At 41.3% G+C, this 20,316-nt stretch overlaps 1 protein-coding gene across 4 annotated transcripts in view; it reads right to left on the reverse strand.

Annotated features, from left to right (window-relative positions):
• Positions 1-20,316, reverse strand: part of SENP5 (SUMO specific peptidase 5) — a 48,283-nt gene that overhangs the window by 15,550 nt on the left and 12,417 nt on the right. For all 4 annotated transcript variants that reach the window (XR_014026547.1, XM_081328625.1, XM_081328624.1 and 1 more), the window contains exons 2-6: positions 16,954-18,488; positions 9,319-9,424; positions 9,036-9,189; positions 4,651-4,698; positions 3,188-3,265 (exon numbers count right to left, since the gene is read on the reverse strand). Coding sequence is in view for 3 of the 4 variants with exons in the window: in XM_081328625.1 (XP_081184751.1) it covers positions 3,188-3,265; positions 4,651-4,698; positions 9,036-9,189; positions 9,319-9,424; positions 16,954-18,457 (1,890 nt within the window). In the remaining variant the exon portion in view is untranslated. The remainder of the gene's footprint in view (positions 1-3,187; positions 3,266-4,650; positions 4,699-9,035; positions 9,190-9,318; positions 9,425-16,953; positions 18,489-20,316) is intronic.

Genomic DNA, 20,316 nt, shown 5'->3' on the forward strand with positions numbered 1-20,316 from the left:
GGTGAAAAAAAATCTTCCTGTAGTGACTTATTCAAAATCAGAACTATTAGACAGCATACAATGTGAGGGTGTTAAGTATAAAATTAGCATTTTTATGCAAGGTGTTCAAGACAGAGAAATGCCCATCAGTTCACGATGTTAAAGGCCGAAGTAACTCTTTTAATTCTGCAACCCAACCCACTGTAGTGAAGATCTGGTAGGTGCCTAGGAGAGATAGAAAATGTCCTAGGAAAGTGGAGAGGAGAAACATATTTACAAACAAAGCAAATATTTGAATAAATGTTAGATTTATTTTCCATTTATGGATGAAGCTTTAATTAATCCAAAATGCAGGCTCCTGTTTATTAGCTGGCAATGAGCACCCTGAACATATTGTGAGTTTGGAAGGAGGCAAAACCAGGAAAGAATTCTGAAACAAGCCAAAAGGACGTATGCTGAACAGTCTTCAGAAGACTCAATGAAAACTCCAAACAAAAGTTCTGATTTCTTTGCGATTATCAAAGAACAAAACTCTTGGCAAAACCTTAAGAAGAATGTGGAGAAGGAGGAAGATACAGAAATGGCAGAACATCCAACTTTTCGCCACTAGCATCTGCCATCTTGTCTCTAAAGAATTAACACTGTGACGTTACCAAAAGGGAAGGATCAAGTCACCTCACTATAGAGTGGACGGAATAATCGCAGAAGAAGCTGGTGAACAAATGAAATCATTTACAGAATTTCTCAATCAGAATCCAATGTTCTACCTCTACATTAACCCACGTTTGGGCCTGGGGCCTAAATCCTAAGCAGAAAAGAAACAAAAGCAGGAGCCACTTAGGGAAAAAGGACCACATCGTGATGATGGGCAATTCCCTGCTAATAGGATCCAAGGAAGTTGTGTGCAGCCACAATACATCATCATGACAAGTGTGTTGTCTTCCAGGTGCCAATCTCTATAGAGCTGAACAAAGAGGTTACCAAGATTATTCAATGTCTACGGAGATTCTCGATCAGCCAGGTCACGGTTGCCCCAAAGGTGCTTTTCAAAAGTCAACTGGACCTACCTAATTTTTTTTTCCTGAAAATGTTTCGCTTCTCATCCAAGAAGATTCTTGACTTACTTTCCTGGTTCACCCCCCCCCCCGCCCCCCAAAAAACCTACGAACCTTCAATTGACTTTTGAAAAGCACTTTGGGGCCAAGATTCTTCAAGGTTCTTTTCCTTTTAATTCATGTGGGAATGTACAGCACAGGGATCTTCAAACTTGGCAACTTTTAAGACTTGTGAACTTTAACTCCCAGAATTCCTCTGCCAGCCAAGGCTGGCGGAGCAATTCTGGGAGTTGAAGTCCGCAAGTTGCCAAGTCCGCAAGTTGCCAAGTTTGAAGACCCCTGGTATGGCATGACCAGAATACATCTGAAAGAATCCATTGCCAGGAAAGTGAACTGGGAGGACAAGTAATGTTTTCATCAATCTGTTCAGTTGAAGGTCACCAGCAAGTACAGAGAACAAGACTCTGGAAATGAGCATCTGTTGTACTGTAGATGGTGTAACCGAGAAGAGTTTAGCTTCTACATCAATGGACTATCTTTGTGAAGGACTTCAGTGAATATATAGGAAGACTGGGAAGAAATGGTTTGCTAGGCACTTTCCCGTCTCATGAGAATGGCATAAAACAAGAATCAAAGACGGAGGATAGGAATAGCCCAGAAGCTAACATGCTGACAAGATCCAGGACAAGTAAAGCAGAACACAAAGGGAGAAATCCAGGATGAGCATTCAGCATGTTGTAGGATATTACAACGCAAATACTGGCAGGTAATACTCAGAAACTCTTGATGTTTCTACACCATTGCAGAATATGAAAAATAAACAGAAGACAAAGATGTTGTGATAAGACATTATATAAACTTGACAGGGAGTATGATCCTATAGCATTGGAAGGTTACAACTTTTCAGAAGGATAAGATCTAGCAGAAGGGATGAGGACATTGCACTGTACGTGAAGAATATATACATAGTCTTTGAACAGTCGTCCACCCTTGGTGTTGTTCAAAGAAGCTTGGTATTCTGACCACCTCTCAATCAACCGTCATATAAACCTCCCCCCGGCACACCAACTCCTTAGGATTTGGGAAAAGGAACGGCACAGACAACGTGAGCCTATTTATCTACTCGCACAGAATATGCTTTCGAATTGCTACGTAGGCAGCAGCTGAGATGACAGACGGGAGCTCACCCCCACCATGCAGTGCTAGGGCTCAAACCACCAGAGCAGAGGCCACCTTCAACATCATTTAAGCCAATGATTATGATGATGATTAGTGCCTACTAGGAATACTAGGCACCACTGTGAGAGAGAGAGAGAGAGAGAGAGAGAGAGAGAGAGAGAGAGAGAGAGAGAGAGAGAGAGAGAGAGAGAGAGAGAGGAGTGAGTTCAGACCAAAATAGATCAAGATGGTTAATAAGATTGGAAATCAAACCAGCTTTCAAATAGTAAATTTAACTTGACCATTTAGATAGAGCTACATCACTCCAGCTCATAAAAATGGTACAATGAGAATTAACTATGGCTTACTTGGAGAGTAACTGAGAGCTGAAGTGGCAAAATAAGATACCCTTAATCTCAGATTTTATTTTTATTTTTATTTTTTTCGGAAAAAAAGGAGGGAAAAGCACGCATTCTCAGTTTAATTAAAATCCAGCCAGGTGGAACTCCCATTTTCGGCTGAACTCAAAATGCTCCACACAAAGCGTGAACAAAACAAAACAAAAGTTCTACTACACAAGTCAAGTAACAAAATCCAATTTAATTTCTAATTCCAAAGAGCAGAATGGAACATTTCATTTATGGTTCTAAATAAATACTTAACAAAAACTATTTTAACTAAAAAAGAATTCGAAGACGTTGGCCCTACACGAGCGATTAAAGTAATCATATTTTTGTGATACCACACTTGAATTTAGCCAAAAGGCAAAAAAGAGTTTTACTTGGTCTGTTCCCCAAAGAATAATATCCTCACCAGCTACGCCATGAATGGCACCCTGCAAGCATACGTTTTGCTTTTGACACAGATTATGTTCATATTTTTATGAATGGGAAAAGTTCATAAACATAAAGTTCATACATTTTAGATGCATTTTTCCCAATGTGCAACACTTCTCACCTGCCAAGGGTTGTGAAGAACAGCAAATAGGAACATACCTTTTTAGTCCATCGTTTCACCCCATTATATCCTTTGGTTACCAGCTGTCTATGGAAAAAACTGTTGAAGAAATGAACCTATAAAAACAAGGCGATCAGTGAATGTACTGGTCCAATCGGAGTTCATACTTCCAATGCTGAACTGAGTCCTTAACAGTAAAGCTACTTCATGCAACAAGAGAAGGAAAAGGGCTCATCTTTAGATATCTATCCATCTGGTTTGGTATAGCAACCAAACAGGACAGGTACAGACTTCAGCTGACAGTTAGGACTTCAGCAAAAAGAATTGCAACCAGCCTGCCTTCCCCTGAGCACCTGTATACTGCATGAGCCAGAAAGAGGGATGAGAAAATAGCTACAGACCCCTCGCATCCTGGACATAAACTGTTTCAACGCCTCCCTATGGGATGCTGCTATAGGGCATTGCATGCCACAAGTAGACACAATTTTTCCCCCATGCCATCATTCTGTTAAACACCTAGTTCCCACAACACTGTCTTCTGACTAAGGATATTTGCCATGTAATATAGCTGTATTTCTATTATCCTTCTCATCTTTCCTATTACCTTCTCCTATTGTATATAATACAATCATTGTTGTTTATGTGTATATTGACAGCTTATGGACCAGAGACAAATTCCTTTATGCTCAATCTTTCTATTCTATTCTATTCTATTCTATTCTATTCTATTCTATTCTATTCTATTCTATTCTATTCTATTCTATTCTATTCTATTCTATTCTATTCATAAAGCAGTTTATGTTGTTGTTGTTGTTAGCTGCGACCCCATGGATAACGTTCCTCCAGGCCTTCCTGTCCTCTACCATCTTCTGGAGTCCATTTAAGCTCACACCTACTGCGTCAGTGACTCCATCCAGCCACCTCATTCTCTGTCGTCCCCTTCTTCTCTTGCCCTCAACCTTTCCCAGCATTAGGCTCTTCTCCAGTGAGTCCCTCCTTCTCATTAGATGGCCAAAGTATTTGAGTTTTAGCTTCAGGATCTGGCCTTCTAAAGAGCAGTCAGGGTTGATCTCCTCTAGGACTGACCGGTTTGATTGCCTTGCAGTCCAAGGGACTCGCAGGAGTCTTCTCCAGCACCACAGTTCAAAGGCCTCAATTCTTTGGCACTCAGCCTTTCTTATGGTCCAACTTTCACTGCCATACATTGCAACTGGGAAGACCATAGCCTTGACTATACACATTTTTGTTTATGAGCCTATGTATAAACATTTAAATAATATTCATAAAATACATGTACAAAACATAGGCAGTTTAGCTGCTCTACTGTCCCCACCATCACCCAGCTTTCCAGGTGATTTGACTGGTTATAAATAACCCTGTTTAATAAATAAACCAATTCTTCATTTTTTTTTGCTCAAGATAATTCTTTATTCTCCTTCCTACTCATTTTGGATCTTATTTGGCTAATTTTACCTAAAAAGACAAAATGAAGGATTCCTACCTTATCAGGGACTGCGTCCATTATTAGCTCACCATACATGTTGATAATCTGAAAGAGTTTAGGAAAAAATATTTTAAAAAATGGAAAGGCTATTAAGTCCAATACATAGTTATTTTATGGAACATGAAATATATATCAAGTTCCTTATGCTTAATTTAATGTAGACAGCATGCATACTACAGTTCTAGGCAAAGGAAAAGAGAAAATTACAATTATCTCATATTGATTAAAGAAATGTTTATTTTCTTATACCAATAACTTGGTAATAGTTGAGGGGGGAGGCGGTCAAAAAATGTTGGGATGTCCTACATTTGTGTAGAGTATTAGATATTAGTACCTGAATCTAATAGTATTTCTACAGGCATAAATGACAGAAAAGAAAGCCAGAACTTCTTCAGCAGTTTATTATTTGCCTAAAGCTCTATATTTTTCTACACTTACATTGAAATGAGGCATACGAATGCATCCCCTTCAAAGCGCTCTAGATAAAAAGATTTTAAAATCAAAGGCTATCATGAATAGCTGCTCTGGTTTGCGGTGGGTGTGTGATTTGTTTTTAAGTTCCACTTATGGGTTTTGTATCGTGAATCACTCAAATCCTATCGTGGCTGGCTGTAAGCTGAGAACATATGCAGGCCCAGTATCTGGTGTTTTTTTTAATATAAACAATGCTGCCCTTCAGTGGTTAGATGGCCTAGACCAGGGGTCTTCAAACTTGGCTCTTTTATGACTTGTGGACTTCAACTTCCAGAATTCTGGGAGTTGAAGTCTACAAGTCATAAAAGGGCCAGGTTTGAAGACCCCTGGCCTAGACATTGGTATTTGAACATAGATCTTTTTAACATTTATATTTTATTGGGTTTTACTAATCTAGGTGAAATGTTAATAATGCTAGTCCAGACATGTCAAACACAAGGCCCGGGGTCCGGATCCGGCCCGCGAAGTGGTTTCATGTGGCCCGTGAAGCCATCCTGGAAACAGGGAGGGAACGGCCCCCACTGCCTTGGCCCTCCTTCTGCCAGAGACCCTCAGATCTGTCCCACTTCTGCCCAGGGTCCCATAGGCACCCTTGGTGCGAGCGATGTAGAGCTGGCCACGCCTACCCAGTAGGCCATACACACTCTAACCACGCCCACGCAGTAGGCCACGCCCACCCTGGCCATACCCACCCGGCCCCCTGAGGGCAACCGCAATGCTGATGCGGCCCTCAATGAAATTGAGTTTGACACCTCTGTGCTAGTCCATCTATGATATGCCATGGGCTAAATAAATAATATAGTGAATACCGAACATTTTTGGGAGACCACCTCACAAAGGAAGTCACCAGTGTCCACCACACAAAATCACTGCATTTCACACTTGCTGGTTCAGAGAAATTCATTTGCTTAGAGGTAGCCCTTGAGTTGTGACTGGTCACTTAGTGACCATTCAAAGTTAAGACCTGCCTGAAAAGGGGGACTTATGACCCAGATCCAAAGTTCTGACGGTGACCCCCCCCTGCACAGTCACGTGACTACGCTTTGGATGCTGGGCAACTTGGCCTTCATTCACAGCCGTTTGTGGCGTCCTGGGGTCGCCTGACCCTGTTTTACAATGGTTTTGCTGAAAACCGGCCCTTCCTTTCAGTTTTCTGCAAAGCCCCAGCACAGCGAACAATGGATCCGCTCAACTGTCATGTTTGCTTAACAACTGCCACAAAAATAAATAAAAAATAAATAAATAAATCATGAAATCAAGAGAGTTGTCATTTTACAACCGTTACAACAATGGCAGGCTCCATTGCAGTCATAACTCAAGGACTCCCTGTTGCTCCTGCCTGAAATACTTTGTCTCACAAGAAAACGTGCTTAAGCCATTAAATAATGGGGTTGTGTTAAAAAGATAAAATAAATGAGATTCACCGGGTGTGGAGAAACAATAGTACCTATCCAGCGTTTCTCAACCGTGGCAGCTTGAAGATGTGCGGACTTCAACTCCCAGAATTCCCCGGCCAGCAAAGCTTCTGGGAGTGCCAAGGTTGTGAAACGCTGACCTATGCTAGTCTTTGCATACTAAAGCATCTTTTAGAATTCATAAAATTTATGAGCCTCTAAACTTTCCTCACGAAAACAAACATCATTAAGCAGAGCAGCTAAATCGAGGCCATTCTTGTATAATGAATTCTTTGGGAACTCTGCAAGCAGCTAATGCAAACAAATATAAAAGAAGGAAGGAAAAAGGAAAGAAAAAACCTGCTTCTTAACAGCAATTATAATTGTATTATCACCGAGTTCTTTTTTTAAAAAAAAATCTTCTTCTTTGAAAGTTTCAATAACAATCCTATAAAAAAAAGGAACTCTGCCCAGCAACAAATAAGCCACTTCTAACTCCTTGGGAGAAAAAAATGCAAGATAAAAATTTGATAAATAACCTGTTTACTTCTCCGGCCTTCTCTGAGTTGAGCAAGTATACAGTATACAGATAAGAATAAAATGTGTTCTGAACGGAATCTTTTGCACACTGAACTTATCAGTTAGCTAAAACTTAATGCACCTTTCTTTTGAGAGGTTCCCTACTTCTAAACTGGAGTTCTACAGAAACGAGCAAGATACTCTCCTTCGTAAGATTAACACTGTAGAACTAATATATCACGTTGTGGCCCAGTGTAACACAAATTACACATCTTTACATTAATTCTAGGAAAAAGTGGGTTCTTTGCACATACATTCTCACAACTAATCAAATCATTTGCTTTAGATTTGCCAACACACACACACAAACAATTTTGGGCAAGTAAGCATTTAAATCAGTGGTGGGATTCAGCCGGTTCGCACCACTTCGGCAGAACCGGTACCTAATTTTTTGTTGAACCAGGCCCAGAATGGACTTCCGGAAGCGGCAGCCACACAGAGAAACGGCTGTTTACATATTTGAATCCCAACACTGATTTAAAATATGTTTTTAAGAAAAAAGCATTCCTTCCCATTTTTAGGCAGAGATAAAGATCATCACTTATTACATTCAAAATACAGGAAAAAAGAAATTGTTGCATTATTCTCTTTAAAGATTCATCTGTTCACAATCCTTTCTCTATCTGAACATATTTTTCTCAACTGCCTACGAATGCCATCTTAGAATCTGACATTTTAGCTCTCCCATTTTCCTTTATTCCACACGGTTGGCCAGTTCATTCAGAAATCACATTTATTATAGATCAAGGCATCTTCTCCCACCAAGACAACCTATCCAATATGAATTCAGAATTCATTCAGATATAGCTGTCACCTATCTTGTAGATCAGTGGGCTCATAACAATCTGAATGGGCATTTACTGTTTATTCTAAGTTTACTGTATCATCTGTTATGGTATAAAAAGGTAAAGGTAAAGGTTCCCCCGCACATAAGTCCTAGTCGTTTCCAACTCTAGGGGCCGGTGCTCATCTCCGTTTCAAAGCCGAAGAGCCAGCGCTTATCCGAGGACGACTCCGTGGTCATGTGGCCAGCATGACTAGACGCCAAAGGCGCACGGAACGCTGTTACTCTTCCCACCGTAGTGGTCCCTATTTTTCTACTTGCATTTTTATGTGCTTTCGAACTGCTAGGTTGGCAGAAGCTGGGACGAGTAACAGGCGCTCACTCTGTTACACGGCACTCAGGATTCGACCCGCCAAACTGCCGACCATCTGATTGACAAGCTCAGCGTCCTAACCCACTGAGCCACCGCGTCCCTTTTCTGTTATGGTATGCTCAGGTCTAAATTATAAGAGTTCATTCTGATGATTTGTTATTTATCTTTATGGTGGATATTCTTTTGTTAGCTGGGCTGAAAACATCTCATCGAACTCCCTTTATAAGACCCTACTCAGGGTAGAGTCAGGGTGACTGGATGAAGCTGAGCGTTCACTGGCCGGATGCCCTTCCTGATGCCACACGGAGTTCACAGCAGATATTTTTATTTTGCGCCTTAGGAAAAAAGTCTGCCACTGTCTAGGACTGAACTCTCAACCTTCCGAGTGGAAGGCGAGCGTCTTCACCACTGGGCCACCACGCCGTTCCCTGAAACACTGACCTCAGAGAATCCTCACTTTAGAAAGGCCTCAGTTGTGTAACTCTAGCAATTCTTTCCTACACATTCTTCTAATGCATACAAGCTGAGGCCCTCCACCTTTCTGGATAAGTGAGCACAAACTTTTGACTGTATTATGGGCTCTTTCACAGAACGGTTAATAACCAGGCAGGGTCAGCAACAAGATACAAATCCACCAAAATGCTCCCCTCCATCATTGCTTGGTGCTTCCTAGTTAAGTTCTCCCAAGAAGCCAGCATCCCACGCAACCACTCTGGTCGTCAGCAAGCTACCATTTCAAGCAGCTCCATCTTAGTGGCTTTTTACAGCAGCGTCTCACCTGGTCATTTAGCCAGTTCTGACCGTCCAGAGTTGTCAAATCATCCATATCCAGCATGTGCTTATTATAAAAGACCCGGAAATTGCAAGTGGGAGATTTTGGGTGCCTAGTCCTAGTCTGATACTTCATGATTTCTTTAGTGATGAATGGCTTTCTGCAACAAAATTAAAACAGTCAATGTTAAATAATCCCAGTACTTGTGAGACACAGGTACATAAACCCATAAACATGGAATCTGGAATGAGCAGGAATGAGCAAAGCAGAAAATTATAGAGTTACTAACCGATGAGAAAAATCTTCATTAAAGACTTCCTTTAATCTTCCCATAACGTCTTTTTCACAAAGCGGAACTAAGCTGCCGTATTTCTTTATTACTTCATCTAGGAATCCTTCAAGGAAAAAAATTGTATATTAAAAAGTTGCAGAATTAATTACAAAAGAGCTGGCTAATCTATTTCCACAGACAAGTTTCAACAAACCACATTTTCATCTAGAAAATACGGCACAAAATTAATCTACAAGGTTAACAGATGAGTATTGTTGGTCAAAGACAGTACAGGTAATCCTTGACTTACAATAGTTCAGTTAGTGGCTGTTCAAAGTTACGACGACCCTGAGAAAAAGTGACTTATGACCATTTTTCACTTACAACGGTTGTGGCAACCCCATGGTCACGTGACTTGGCAACTGGTTCATATTTATGACCGCTGCCCCGGGGTCACGTGATCCCCTTTTGTGACCTTCTGACAAGCAAAGGCAATGGGGAAGCCAGATTCACTTAGCAACTGTGTTACTAACTTGCAGGGATAAGTGATTGGTCCAATCACTCCAATCAATCTGTTTTGAAACACTCATTGTAAAATAACCATAAAAAGCCAGTTTGGTCTGGTGGTTAAGGTTAAGTGGTTACAGCAACAGGTTAGAAACTGGAGACTGTGAGTTCTAGTTCTGCCCTAGGCATAAAAACTGGCTAGCTGAATTTGGGCCAATCAGCAGGGGACAATGAGTTCTTTAAAATAAATAAAAATAAATAAATAAATACTTCTGCCTTAGGCAAGAAAGCCAGGTGGGTGATTTTGGGCCATTTACTTTCTCTCAGTCCAACTCACCTCACCTATTCTGGGGATAAATAGGAGGCAGAAGGAATATTAGGTATGTTCACCGCCTTGAGTTATTTATAAAAAATAATAAATGTGTAAGAAATAAACGAGAGAAGCGTGCAAAACCTATTGGAGTATTTGGTATTTTGACTGGTTTTATATGGGTAAATTGCTCTCAAGTGCAACTGAAGTGATATTCAAGGCACAGTCATGAAAATCTATACCAGATTTATTCACCAATCTCTAGTAAAGAAAAACCTTGTTTGCATTTGTTTGCATTTTCATTATTAAAATATCAAACCCTTTCATTATATCAGTGATGTTTACTTTACACCATTTCTATCTCTGGAACTCATGAAATACAAGAAGCGCAAAGGCATCATCATCATCCACTACTATTTTCAGCAATTTATCTTAAGTTGATTTTGTGGCCTCCTTGTTGATTTGTTACATCCACAAACCCAACTGGGGCCACTTAAGACTTTGAAGCAGACAGGAACACATTAACACCACAATAAGCACTTCAAAAGCATGCGTGTGTAATTTAGTCAGATTTAGATGGTCAAATATAAATCAATTTTCCCATCTGAAATCCATCCTGAATTTGTTTCCACATTCAGCCTGCCTTTTAAAAAAATGAAATTTTACACTTCTATATTCATGAAAGAATAAATGCATTTAAATACACGATTCTCCCACTGTATACTTTTCTGTCCTCAGTTATTTTTGCTAACATATTCCTTTCTGAACACAGTTCTACTTGTTTATCTCTCTTTCTCTCCTTTTGCATATTCATGTTTGCACAGTAATACATATATTACTAGAAATGTGAGAATTGCAAATGCCCAATGGCTTTACTGGGATTCATATACTGAGATAGATCTGCGTTAAAATGAGAACCAGGTTCTCTCCCATAAAATGCAGTACGGGGTTTCACTGTGTTTTAAAGACGGAATTGGACAAACATGTCTCACCAGTTGAGATTTTTCAACTCATCCACCTGCATACTTGCAGGGACTCCGATCTTAACTAAGCTGCCAACACCCTTGAAATTTAAGGTTATTTAGAGCATTCACAAAACAACTGCCACAACAGACTATAGGATTCAGGTGACCTTGAGGGCACAGATAAACTTCCCAGTGGCCTCAACGACTCTGAGAAAGAGGGCATGCAAACCAGATGACTGCAAGGCATATAAATCCCTCCATTCTCCACCATTCAGTCAGAACCGAAGAAGCTTCTTGGATGAGAAGCGCAACGCCTTCTAGCAAAACAAGGAAATCCAGTGGCCTTTTGAAAGAATGACACCTTTGGGACAACCGCCACAATAAGCATGGCAAAGGTAAAATATCCACTGACAGGAAGGCAAACTAGTGACAATGCTTTCTAAGGCCATCATGGTTCCTGTCACCTAAGTCAGCTCTCCTTTTTTTAATATAAAAAAGGCAAATGGGCAAACCATGAAAAAAAGCACTCCTAATAACTTCTCCCCTGTCTTTCTAACACAAAAAGCATCTGGAATCTTGGAGGTGGAGACAGAGCCATTACCGGACACCAAATCATGCTTGCGGCTGTCTCTTTGTTGGTAGCCCTGCAAAGTTCTGTTTCAATTAAAGTAAAATAATCTAAAAAAACAACAACAACCCTAAACTAGATTGGTACCAGGAGAGGTGCTTGTCTTACAACAGTTCCATCTAGTGACCAAAGTTACAACAGCATTGAAACAAGTGACCCATGACCGTTGTTCACATTTATGACCGTTGCAACATCCCCATGGCCACGTGAACAAAATTCAGATGCTTGGCAACTGGTTCAAATTTATGATGGTCCTGGGGTCATGTGATCCTCTTTTGCGACCTTCAGACAAAGTCAGTGGGGAAACCAGATTCACTTAACAACCGGGTCACTAACTTAACAACTGCCATGATTCACTTAACAACGGTGGCAAGAAAGGTCTTTAAATGGGGCAAAACTCACTTAACAAATGTCTCACTTAGCAACAAAAATTTTGCGCCCAATTGTGGTTGTAAGTCAAGGGCTACCTGTATTGAAATCCATTGACACTCTATTGGAAATACCGACCTCTCTGTTTTCCTCTAATTAGGTCTGTAAATGAAGTGACTCAATGGAAAGAAACAAGCCGGAGGCAGACAGGATTAAATATTCCTTACAATTTCTATCTTTTTTTGCTATGAAATGGTAACCTCTTAAATACCACTTGCTTCATAGGACAGCATAATACACTCTTTTCGCCGTCAATCTGAACTTTCTATTCCAAGTTCATATGCAGATAATCTTCACTTTACAACCACAACTGGAACCATTTCCGTTGCTGAGCAAGGCAGGTGGTGAGTTGTCCCACACCCTTTTTTTGCCACGATTAAGCACTGCAGTTGTTAAGTGAACCGCACAGTTGTTAAGCGTATCTGGCTTCCCCCATTGATTTTGCTGGCTGGAAGCTGGCTAGAAAAGTCACAAATGGCCATCACGTGACCCTGGGATGCTTGCAAGCATCACAAATACAAGCATCGTAAGTGCAAGGACCACTTTTGTAAATCACTTTTTGCCGTGCCCCTGTAACTTTGAATGGTTGCCAAATGAATGTACCAGGCAAAACCTGAACGTGCATCGAGTCAGCCATGCGTACCTTTGTACAGATAATCCTCAACTCACAACGATTCATTTAGTAACCCAGGGCTCTTCAAACTTGGCCCTTTTATGACTTGTGGACTTCAACTCCCAGAATTCCTCAGCCAGGCATGAGGAATTCTGGGAGTTGAAGTCCACAAGTCATAAAAAGGTCAAGTTTGAAGAGCCCTGTAGTAACCATTCCAAGTTAAAACAGCCCTGGGAAAAGACACTCATAAACATTTTCACACTTATGATCACTGCAGCGTCCCCATTTGTCCACTTGACAACTGGCTCATATTTATGACCATTACAGTGACACAGGTCATGTGATCGCCTTTTGCACCCTTCTGACAAGCAAAGTCAACGGGGAAGCCAGATCCATTTAACAACCATGTTACTAACTTAACAGCTGCAGTGATTCACTTAACAACTCTGGCAAGAAAGGTCGTAAAATGGGGTAAAAGTCACTTAACAAATGTCTCGCTTAGCAACGGAAATTTTGGGCTCAATTGCCATCGTAGGTTGAGGACTACCTACATCAATGCTGGACCAGTGTCTTCCATAACCAGCAAAGACCAGTTTACTGTATTTCTCACAACAAGTAGGGTTGATGTCACTTCTCAAGTTACCCACATCACAGTACCAGAGAATGGTTTATCTGTGATTTATTATAAATGCATTGGAAATTGTTTTTATTCTATTAACTTTCAGACATTTTTTATTTTTTACATTTTGCTTTGATGTTTTATTCTTGTGAGCTGCCTTGCATCAGAGGGAAGACATCAGTGCACAAATGACGAAAATAAAGAATAATATGGAAATGATATGGAAATGTTACATTAGATCAATGAATTCCATGAAAAATGGCTGTATTGTAGGACTTGGCAACTATTGAAAGCAATGCTCCAAAACAAAGAGTGGCAATGGATGGATAGAAGATGAATGCAGAATACTTCATAAAGGTTGTTAAATGCATACCCTAAAGTTATATTTTCCCAGCAAGAGCAAGATCTGAGCTTATTTTTATAGGTCACCTAAGATTGCACCAGAATTTAGTCGCCGATAGTCAAATGTTTTTTTAAAAAAAAATCACGAGGTCAGCAAATACATACTTCTTTGCAACAGTACATTGTAAAAGCTCTAAAACAAAAGCCTTATAAATTTCAAAAATGCTCTTTCATTTTCTGTATTGCAGTGATCATACATTTGCCTCGTTTTAAAATGGAAATATTGTTAAACTTTGAATTCCATTTAATGTTTCTACACTGAAAGGGGCTGTGTGTATCATTAATTGGGTTATGAGTAGCTGCTTGCAAAGCTTCATGTTCTGATCATGATCCTCACAACGTTCTGGGATTTTGTCCACCCAAATGTGCCAATTCAGCTGTGGGGGGTGGTCCTTGGTGCTCTCTGAGCTTGCTTGTTTTCTTGCAGACGTTTCATTACCCTAACTAGATAACATTATCAGTTTTCTGGGGATGCTGATCCCTTCAAAGGATTCACTTCCAGAAAAAGACAAAATTCCCAAATAGCCACATGGAACAATGTTTAGGGGTAGAGTACAGGTAATCCTTATGACCGTCAGACCACAATTGGTCAGAATTTCAGTTGCTATGAATGGACAAGAATGTCTGTTGCTAAGCAAGACAGATGTTGAGTTGTGGTCAGTGAATCACTGCAGATGTTAAGACAATCATGCGGTCATTAAGTGGATCCAGTTTCCCCCCACTGATTTTGCTTGTCGGAAGCCATCTAGGAAGTTTGTAAACAGTGATCACATGACCGACAACCGTCATAAATGCATGCTGGTGGCCAAACACCCAAATTTTGACTATGTGACTTGGGGATGCTGCAGTGGTCGTTAAGACAGTATAATGACTGCTGGTAAGTGATTTTTTTTCAGAGTCATTGTAATGTGAAATAGTCACTAAACCGATCATTGTACAGGTAGCCCTCAACATACAACTCTGTTTAGTGACTGTTCAAAGTTACGACGGCACTAAAAAAAGTGACGTGCGACCGTTTTTCAGTTACGATCTTTGCAGCATCCCCAAGGTCATGTGATCACCTTTTGTGACCTTCTGACAAGTTTAAGTCAACGGGGAAGCCAGACCTCACTCAACAACCGGGTTACTAGCTTATCAACTGCAGTGATTCACTTAACAACTGTGGCAAAAAAGGTCATAAAATGGGCCAAAACTCATTTAACCAATGTCTCACTTAACAGGTATTTTTGGGCTCAACTGTGGTCTTAAAGTCAAGGACAACCTGTACATTGAGGACTACCTATGCACAGTTTTGCGCATGACTGCTTGTGTGTGATCTCCACAGCAAATTATGCTCTATTTCTGGGATCCCAAGGAGCAGATGAAATGTTCCAAAGAGCAACTATATCTAAATACTGTGTTCAGATCTCTGTATCTATTTCTTCCCACGCTTAACATAATATAGTTAAAATCCTCAGCACGGGTACATAATAATTAGACTACAAGTGATTGGCACTACGATATAGGCAGCTCTATATAATCTGCAATTCACCAAATTCAAGACAATCCAGTAACCGTATTTATGGACTCTCCAGTGCTTGATTACTGCTCATCTACTTGTCAAGTACACCCTGATGTACAACATGGCTTGTAAGATCACACATTTACAGACGACAGACGCCACCACAAGTAGGATCTAAAGTCGAAAATGGGCTTTGAACAAGCACGAGGACACTCTATGGGTGCCTCTATTGGCACCCCATTCAATAAACTGTGTCTTTTCCCAGGCTCCCAGAGAAACACCATTTAAATTAAGGAGAAATTGGTAGCATACCTATGCCTGCTTCTTTTTGACTTCAGATGAAAAGCACAGCACATCCACGTTACTGTCCAATAAGTCCTCGACTTATTTTCTGACAGTTAGAACAATTAACCAGTGGAACAACCTGCCTCCAGATGCTGTGAATGCTTCAAGCCTGGAAGTTTTTAAGAAGAGACTGGACAGCCATTTGTCTGCAATGGGATAGGATTTCCTGCCTGAGCATGGGGTTGGATTAGATGACCTCCAAGGTCCCTTCCAACATTATTATTATTATTATTATTATTATTATTATTATTATTATTATTATTATTATTATTATTATTATTATTATTATTATTATTATTATTATTAATTATTATTATTATTATTATTAATCATCGCACAGCCAGCCAGATGTTCAGACTGGATTTGGCATTTTTGTCAACCTAGCGAGTCCTTACCAAGGACCTGGGATAGGCAGATGTGGATGTTTGAGGGTATTACAGATATCGTCGCAGGATGGAAGCAGTTCCTGGTAAGGCGGCCTTTTGCAATTGACTAATGGTGAATTTGTCAATGCCAGTGGTGTTCAAGTGGTGCTCCAGTTATTTTGGGATTGCACCCAAGGCACCTATTACTATTGGTACTACCCTTGCTTGCCTTTGCCACAGTCTTTCTATTTCTATTTGTAGGTCTTTGTATTTTGTTATCTTCTCCAGTTCTTTCTCCTCTATTCTGCTGTCTCCAGGCACTGCCACGTCCACTATCCAGACTTTTTTGTCTTTCTTATCTATTATTATTATTACTATTATTACTATTACTATTATTATTATTATTATTATTATTATTATTATTATTATTACTACTACTACTACTACTACTACTACTACTACTACTAGTACTACAACAGTTCATTCAGTGACTGTTCAAAGTTACAACAACAGCACTGAAAAAAGTGACTTTATGAGAGTTTTCACACTTATGACTGCTGCAGCATCTCCAGGGTGACATGATTTACATTCGGAGGCTTGACAACTGCTTCACATTTATGACAGTTGCCATGTCCCGGGAGTCTTGTGAGCTCCTTTTGTGACTTTCCGACAAGCAATGGGAAAGCCAGAAGTTATCAATTTAACCGCTGCAGTGATTCGCTTAACCAGTGAGGCAAGGAAAGTCGTAAAATGAGGCAAAACTCACTTAACAAATGTCTCGCTTAGCAACAGAAAGTTTGGGGCTCAACTGTGGCCGGGAGCCGAGGACTACCTGTACAAAAGAGGGTAATCCTTCTTTATAGAGTGAGGATAAATTGCTCCACGAGCAGCGTCTGAACCTCGTCCCGCAATAACTACACCAAGCAAAACACTCAATAACGTAAGGAGAAAAAAAAAATAGGCAAGTACCACAGAGCCACGCAGCCAATTGCTCATCATTGACACAAGACATTTTCTGACTGCTCCTTTTGCCACCTTTGGGAGTCCCCGATTTCTGCCCTGTGCTTCCTCTCAGAGGCTCGTCAAAAGGGCTCTTGCAGTACAGGTGATCTAAGAGCTCTGCGCCAAAGACGTCCGTGCCGAGAGGCCCTTCCACTTCCATCTGACTACGGCAGTCTTCGTTCTGGACCGACTCCACGACAGGCCCGTTAGTGCAATCATCACTTGTGCCCAAATCCAACTTGGAAGGCTCCAAGACCACCTCATCAGCCCCCATAACCTGATTGGATTCTTCCTCGTCGTGACCTGAAACGGAGATTTCCTTTTCCGTCACGGAGATGAAAACGTCTTCGGGACAGCTGTCCAAGGATGGCATCTCCCCCGCGTCCGCCCTGGGCATGGCCTCCGTTCCTGACGGACTTTTCTGCAACTCTGGCAGCAGGCAGGTTTCCGCGATACCATTTTGGTCTCGGGGCGCAAAGTTCTTGTAATGGAGCTCCCTACGGTAAAACAGTCTCTCTTGCGTAAGGCAAGCATCAGGTCGACATGTTTGACTCTCCTCAATAAGTGGTCCTGGCATGTTATTGTTCATATCTGAGAAGCAAAATAGGTCCCAAGGAGAGCTACGCTTGGATTTCCGAGAAGGAAGCGAGGCCCTGCGATCCTCCGCAAAGGCCTCCGAGCGCTGATCCTCTTGCCAATCTCTCGTTACTTTCGCCGCCCAACTCGGTTTGCTTTTGTTCAATTTACACGGTTTGCCTCTCCGAAGCTTGGGAAGAGATTTCGCAATTCTAATTCGAAACTTAACCAGAGAAAGTTTTTTATGCATCATAAATAGGACTCCTTTTAAAGTACGCTGGTTAAATTTAGGCCTTCGGACATTCAAGAGGCTGCAAGTTCCATTTTGCTTCAGTCCTCGACAGCAATATTTTCTTGCAGAGTTATTTAGAACTATGATTTCGTTTTTGCCTCCATCACTGTTGTGGCCTCTCCCCCTCGGAATTCGACTGCCCCTTTTAAATGACAAACCAGTAATGCTGGCCTCAGGGCTGTATTGCTTGTCCTGACAAACCTCTGGCTCAACCTCTAAGCTAATATATTTAGCCAGAAGCTCACTCTGGCAAGGTGCCCGGCGAAGGCCCTTAGACCCTGAATAAGGTGTTCTACAGCTGGAGAAAGGGGTTTTGAGTGTATTTTGTGGACATGTACAATTCTGAATAAATCCAACTGGCAGATTTATATTGAAGAACACATCAGGAATCCAACTTCTCTGGTGCAGAAGAGCCCTCCTTTTGTGTGGTTTAGTTTGTTTCCCATTGAAAGGTGTCAGACTGCTTTGCTTCCTTCTTCTAAGGAGAGGGGGACGCCTCTTCTGGAAGCAGTGCGGCCTCGGCCCCCAAAGTCCCGCAGTCCATGTTCTACAACTGGCCAGCAACCGACTTCTCCACTGCAAGTTTTGACTATGCTCTTTCATTTTTCTGCAGCATTATGATCCCAAAGTGCAGCTGCAATGAAAAAGAGGAACAGAATTACACAAGAGAATACAGGCAGGTTGTCTCATTTACCATTCTCCAGGAATGTATAGGGCAGGGGTCTTCAAACTTGGCCCTTTTATGACTTGTGAACTTGGCCCTTTTATGACTTGTGGACTTCAACTGCCAGAATTCCTCAGTGGCGTGCCTGGCTGAGGAATTCTGGGAGTTGAAGTCCACAAGTCATAAAAGGGCCAAGTTTGAAGACCCCTGGTATAGGTAGTCCTCGACTTACAACCATAACTCACCCCAAAATTTCTGTTGTTCAGTGAGGCATTTGTTAAGTGAATTTTGCCCCATTTTACGACCCCACTTCTTGCCACAGTTCTTAAGTAATCACCGCAGTCAAGTCAGTCATATGGTTGTTAAGTGAATCTGTCTTCCCCATTGACTTTGCTTGTCAGTAGGTCGAAAAGGTGATCATGTGACCCTGGGACGCTGCAACCGTCTTAAACATGAGCCAGTTGCCAAGCACCTGAATTATGACCATGGGGATGCTGCAACAGTTGTACGTGTGAAAAGCTTTTTTCACTGTCGTCGTAATCAAAAAGTCACTAAACAAACGGCTGTAACCTGACAACTATCTGTAATGGCTTAGAATTTGCTCCCTAAAAGAAAAATATACTTTTTCTAAGTAGGGTCACAATAACTTTCTAAAGTTCTTTCTAAAAAAGAAAGAGCTGTGGTGGCACAGTGGTTAGAATGCTGTACTGCAGGCAAACTCTGCCCACTGCCATGAGTTCGATCCTGACTGGCTCAAGGTCAACTCAGCCTTCCATCCTTCCGAGGTCAATAAAATGAGGGCCCCGATTGTTGGCGGCAAATATGCTGACTCTGTCAACCGCTTAGAGAGGGCTGTAAAGCATAATGAAGCGGTATATAAGTCTAGGTGCTATTGCTATTTGATAAAACCTACCAATAAGTCACAACCAGCCTTGCACCCTGCTTATTGGTAGAATACTGGAAGCAGAAGATCTAATCCCTTTCTCTGCTTTATGCCAATTCCCAACTGCACCCTATTTTCACAGAAGCACTGGCTTTTTCGCCCAAATGATCTTGGCCCTCAATGCTTTCTCCATATCTTCATGTTTATCCAAAAATATTAAACCATCTTAAAAAGACTTCTACCCTATTCTAGACTCTGTGCCCAGCTGGGTGTGAGGCAACATATTTCAAGGGAAATCCTAAGATGGCCATACCTAAGAAGAGACCATTCAAATATCCCAGCCATGAAATCACTAGGCACCCTTAGGCAAACCACTGTGCATCCAGACAGCAGTCGTATTTACAGTAACTTATTACAGGAACAAGTGGGGAACTGAGCTATCCATTTGAAGGAGTATGGGAAGAGCTTTTGATTTGAACACTTGAAATCTGTCCTAGCAATGATGACCCGATTACAATCTCACTCCGTTTTAATCATGTTTCTTTAGTGCTGTCTCTCCTAACCTATCCATCCATCCACAGCCCGCCCACCCCCATCCCCTTCAGATATTTCGGATCAAGTGTTCCTTAGGCCCTTTAATCGGGTACCAAAAGCTGAACTGGCTGTTCTAACTGAAAATCCCAATACTGCACCATTTATACTGAAGACTACTTTCGTAACTGTGGCCTATATCAGGGCTTTTCAACCTTTTCACCCATTGTACTACTTTTAGGATATGGCAACATCCGAGTACCACCAGTCGCCTAGCAAGGTGTCAAAAACTTGATGACCAAAAAAAAAGGAAAAAAGTGATGAAGTACAGGTAGTCCTCGACTTACAACAGTTCGCTTAGTGACTGTTCAAAGTTACAATGGC

The sequence above is a fragment of the Vipera berus genome (assembly GCF_964194415.1).
Source record: "Vipera berus genome assembly, chromosome: 5".
Lineage (NCBI taxonomy): Eukaryota > Metazoa > Chordata > Lepidosauria > Squamata > Viperidae > Vipera > Vipera berus.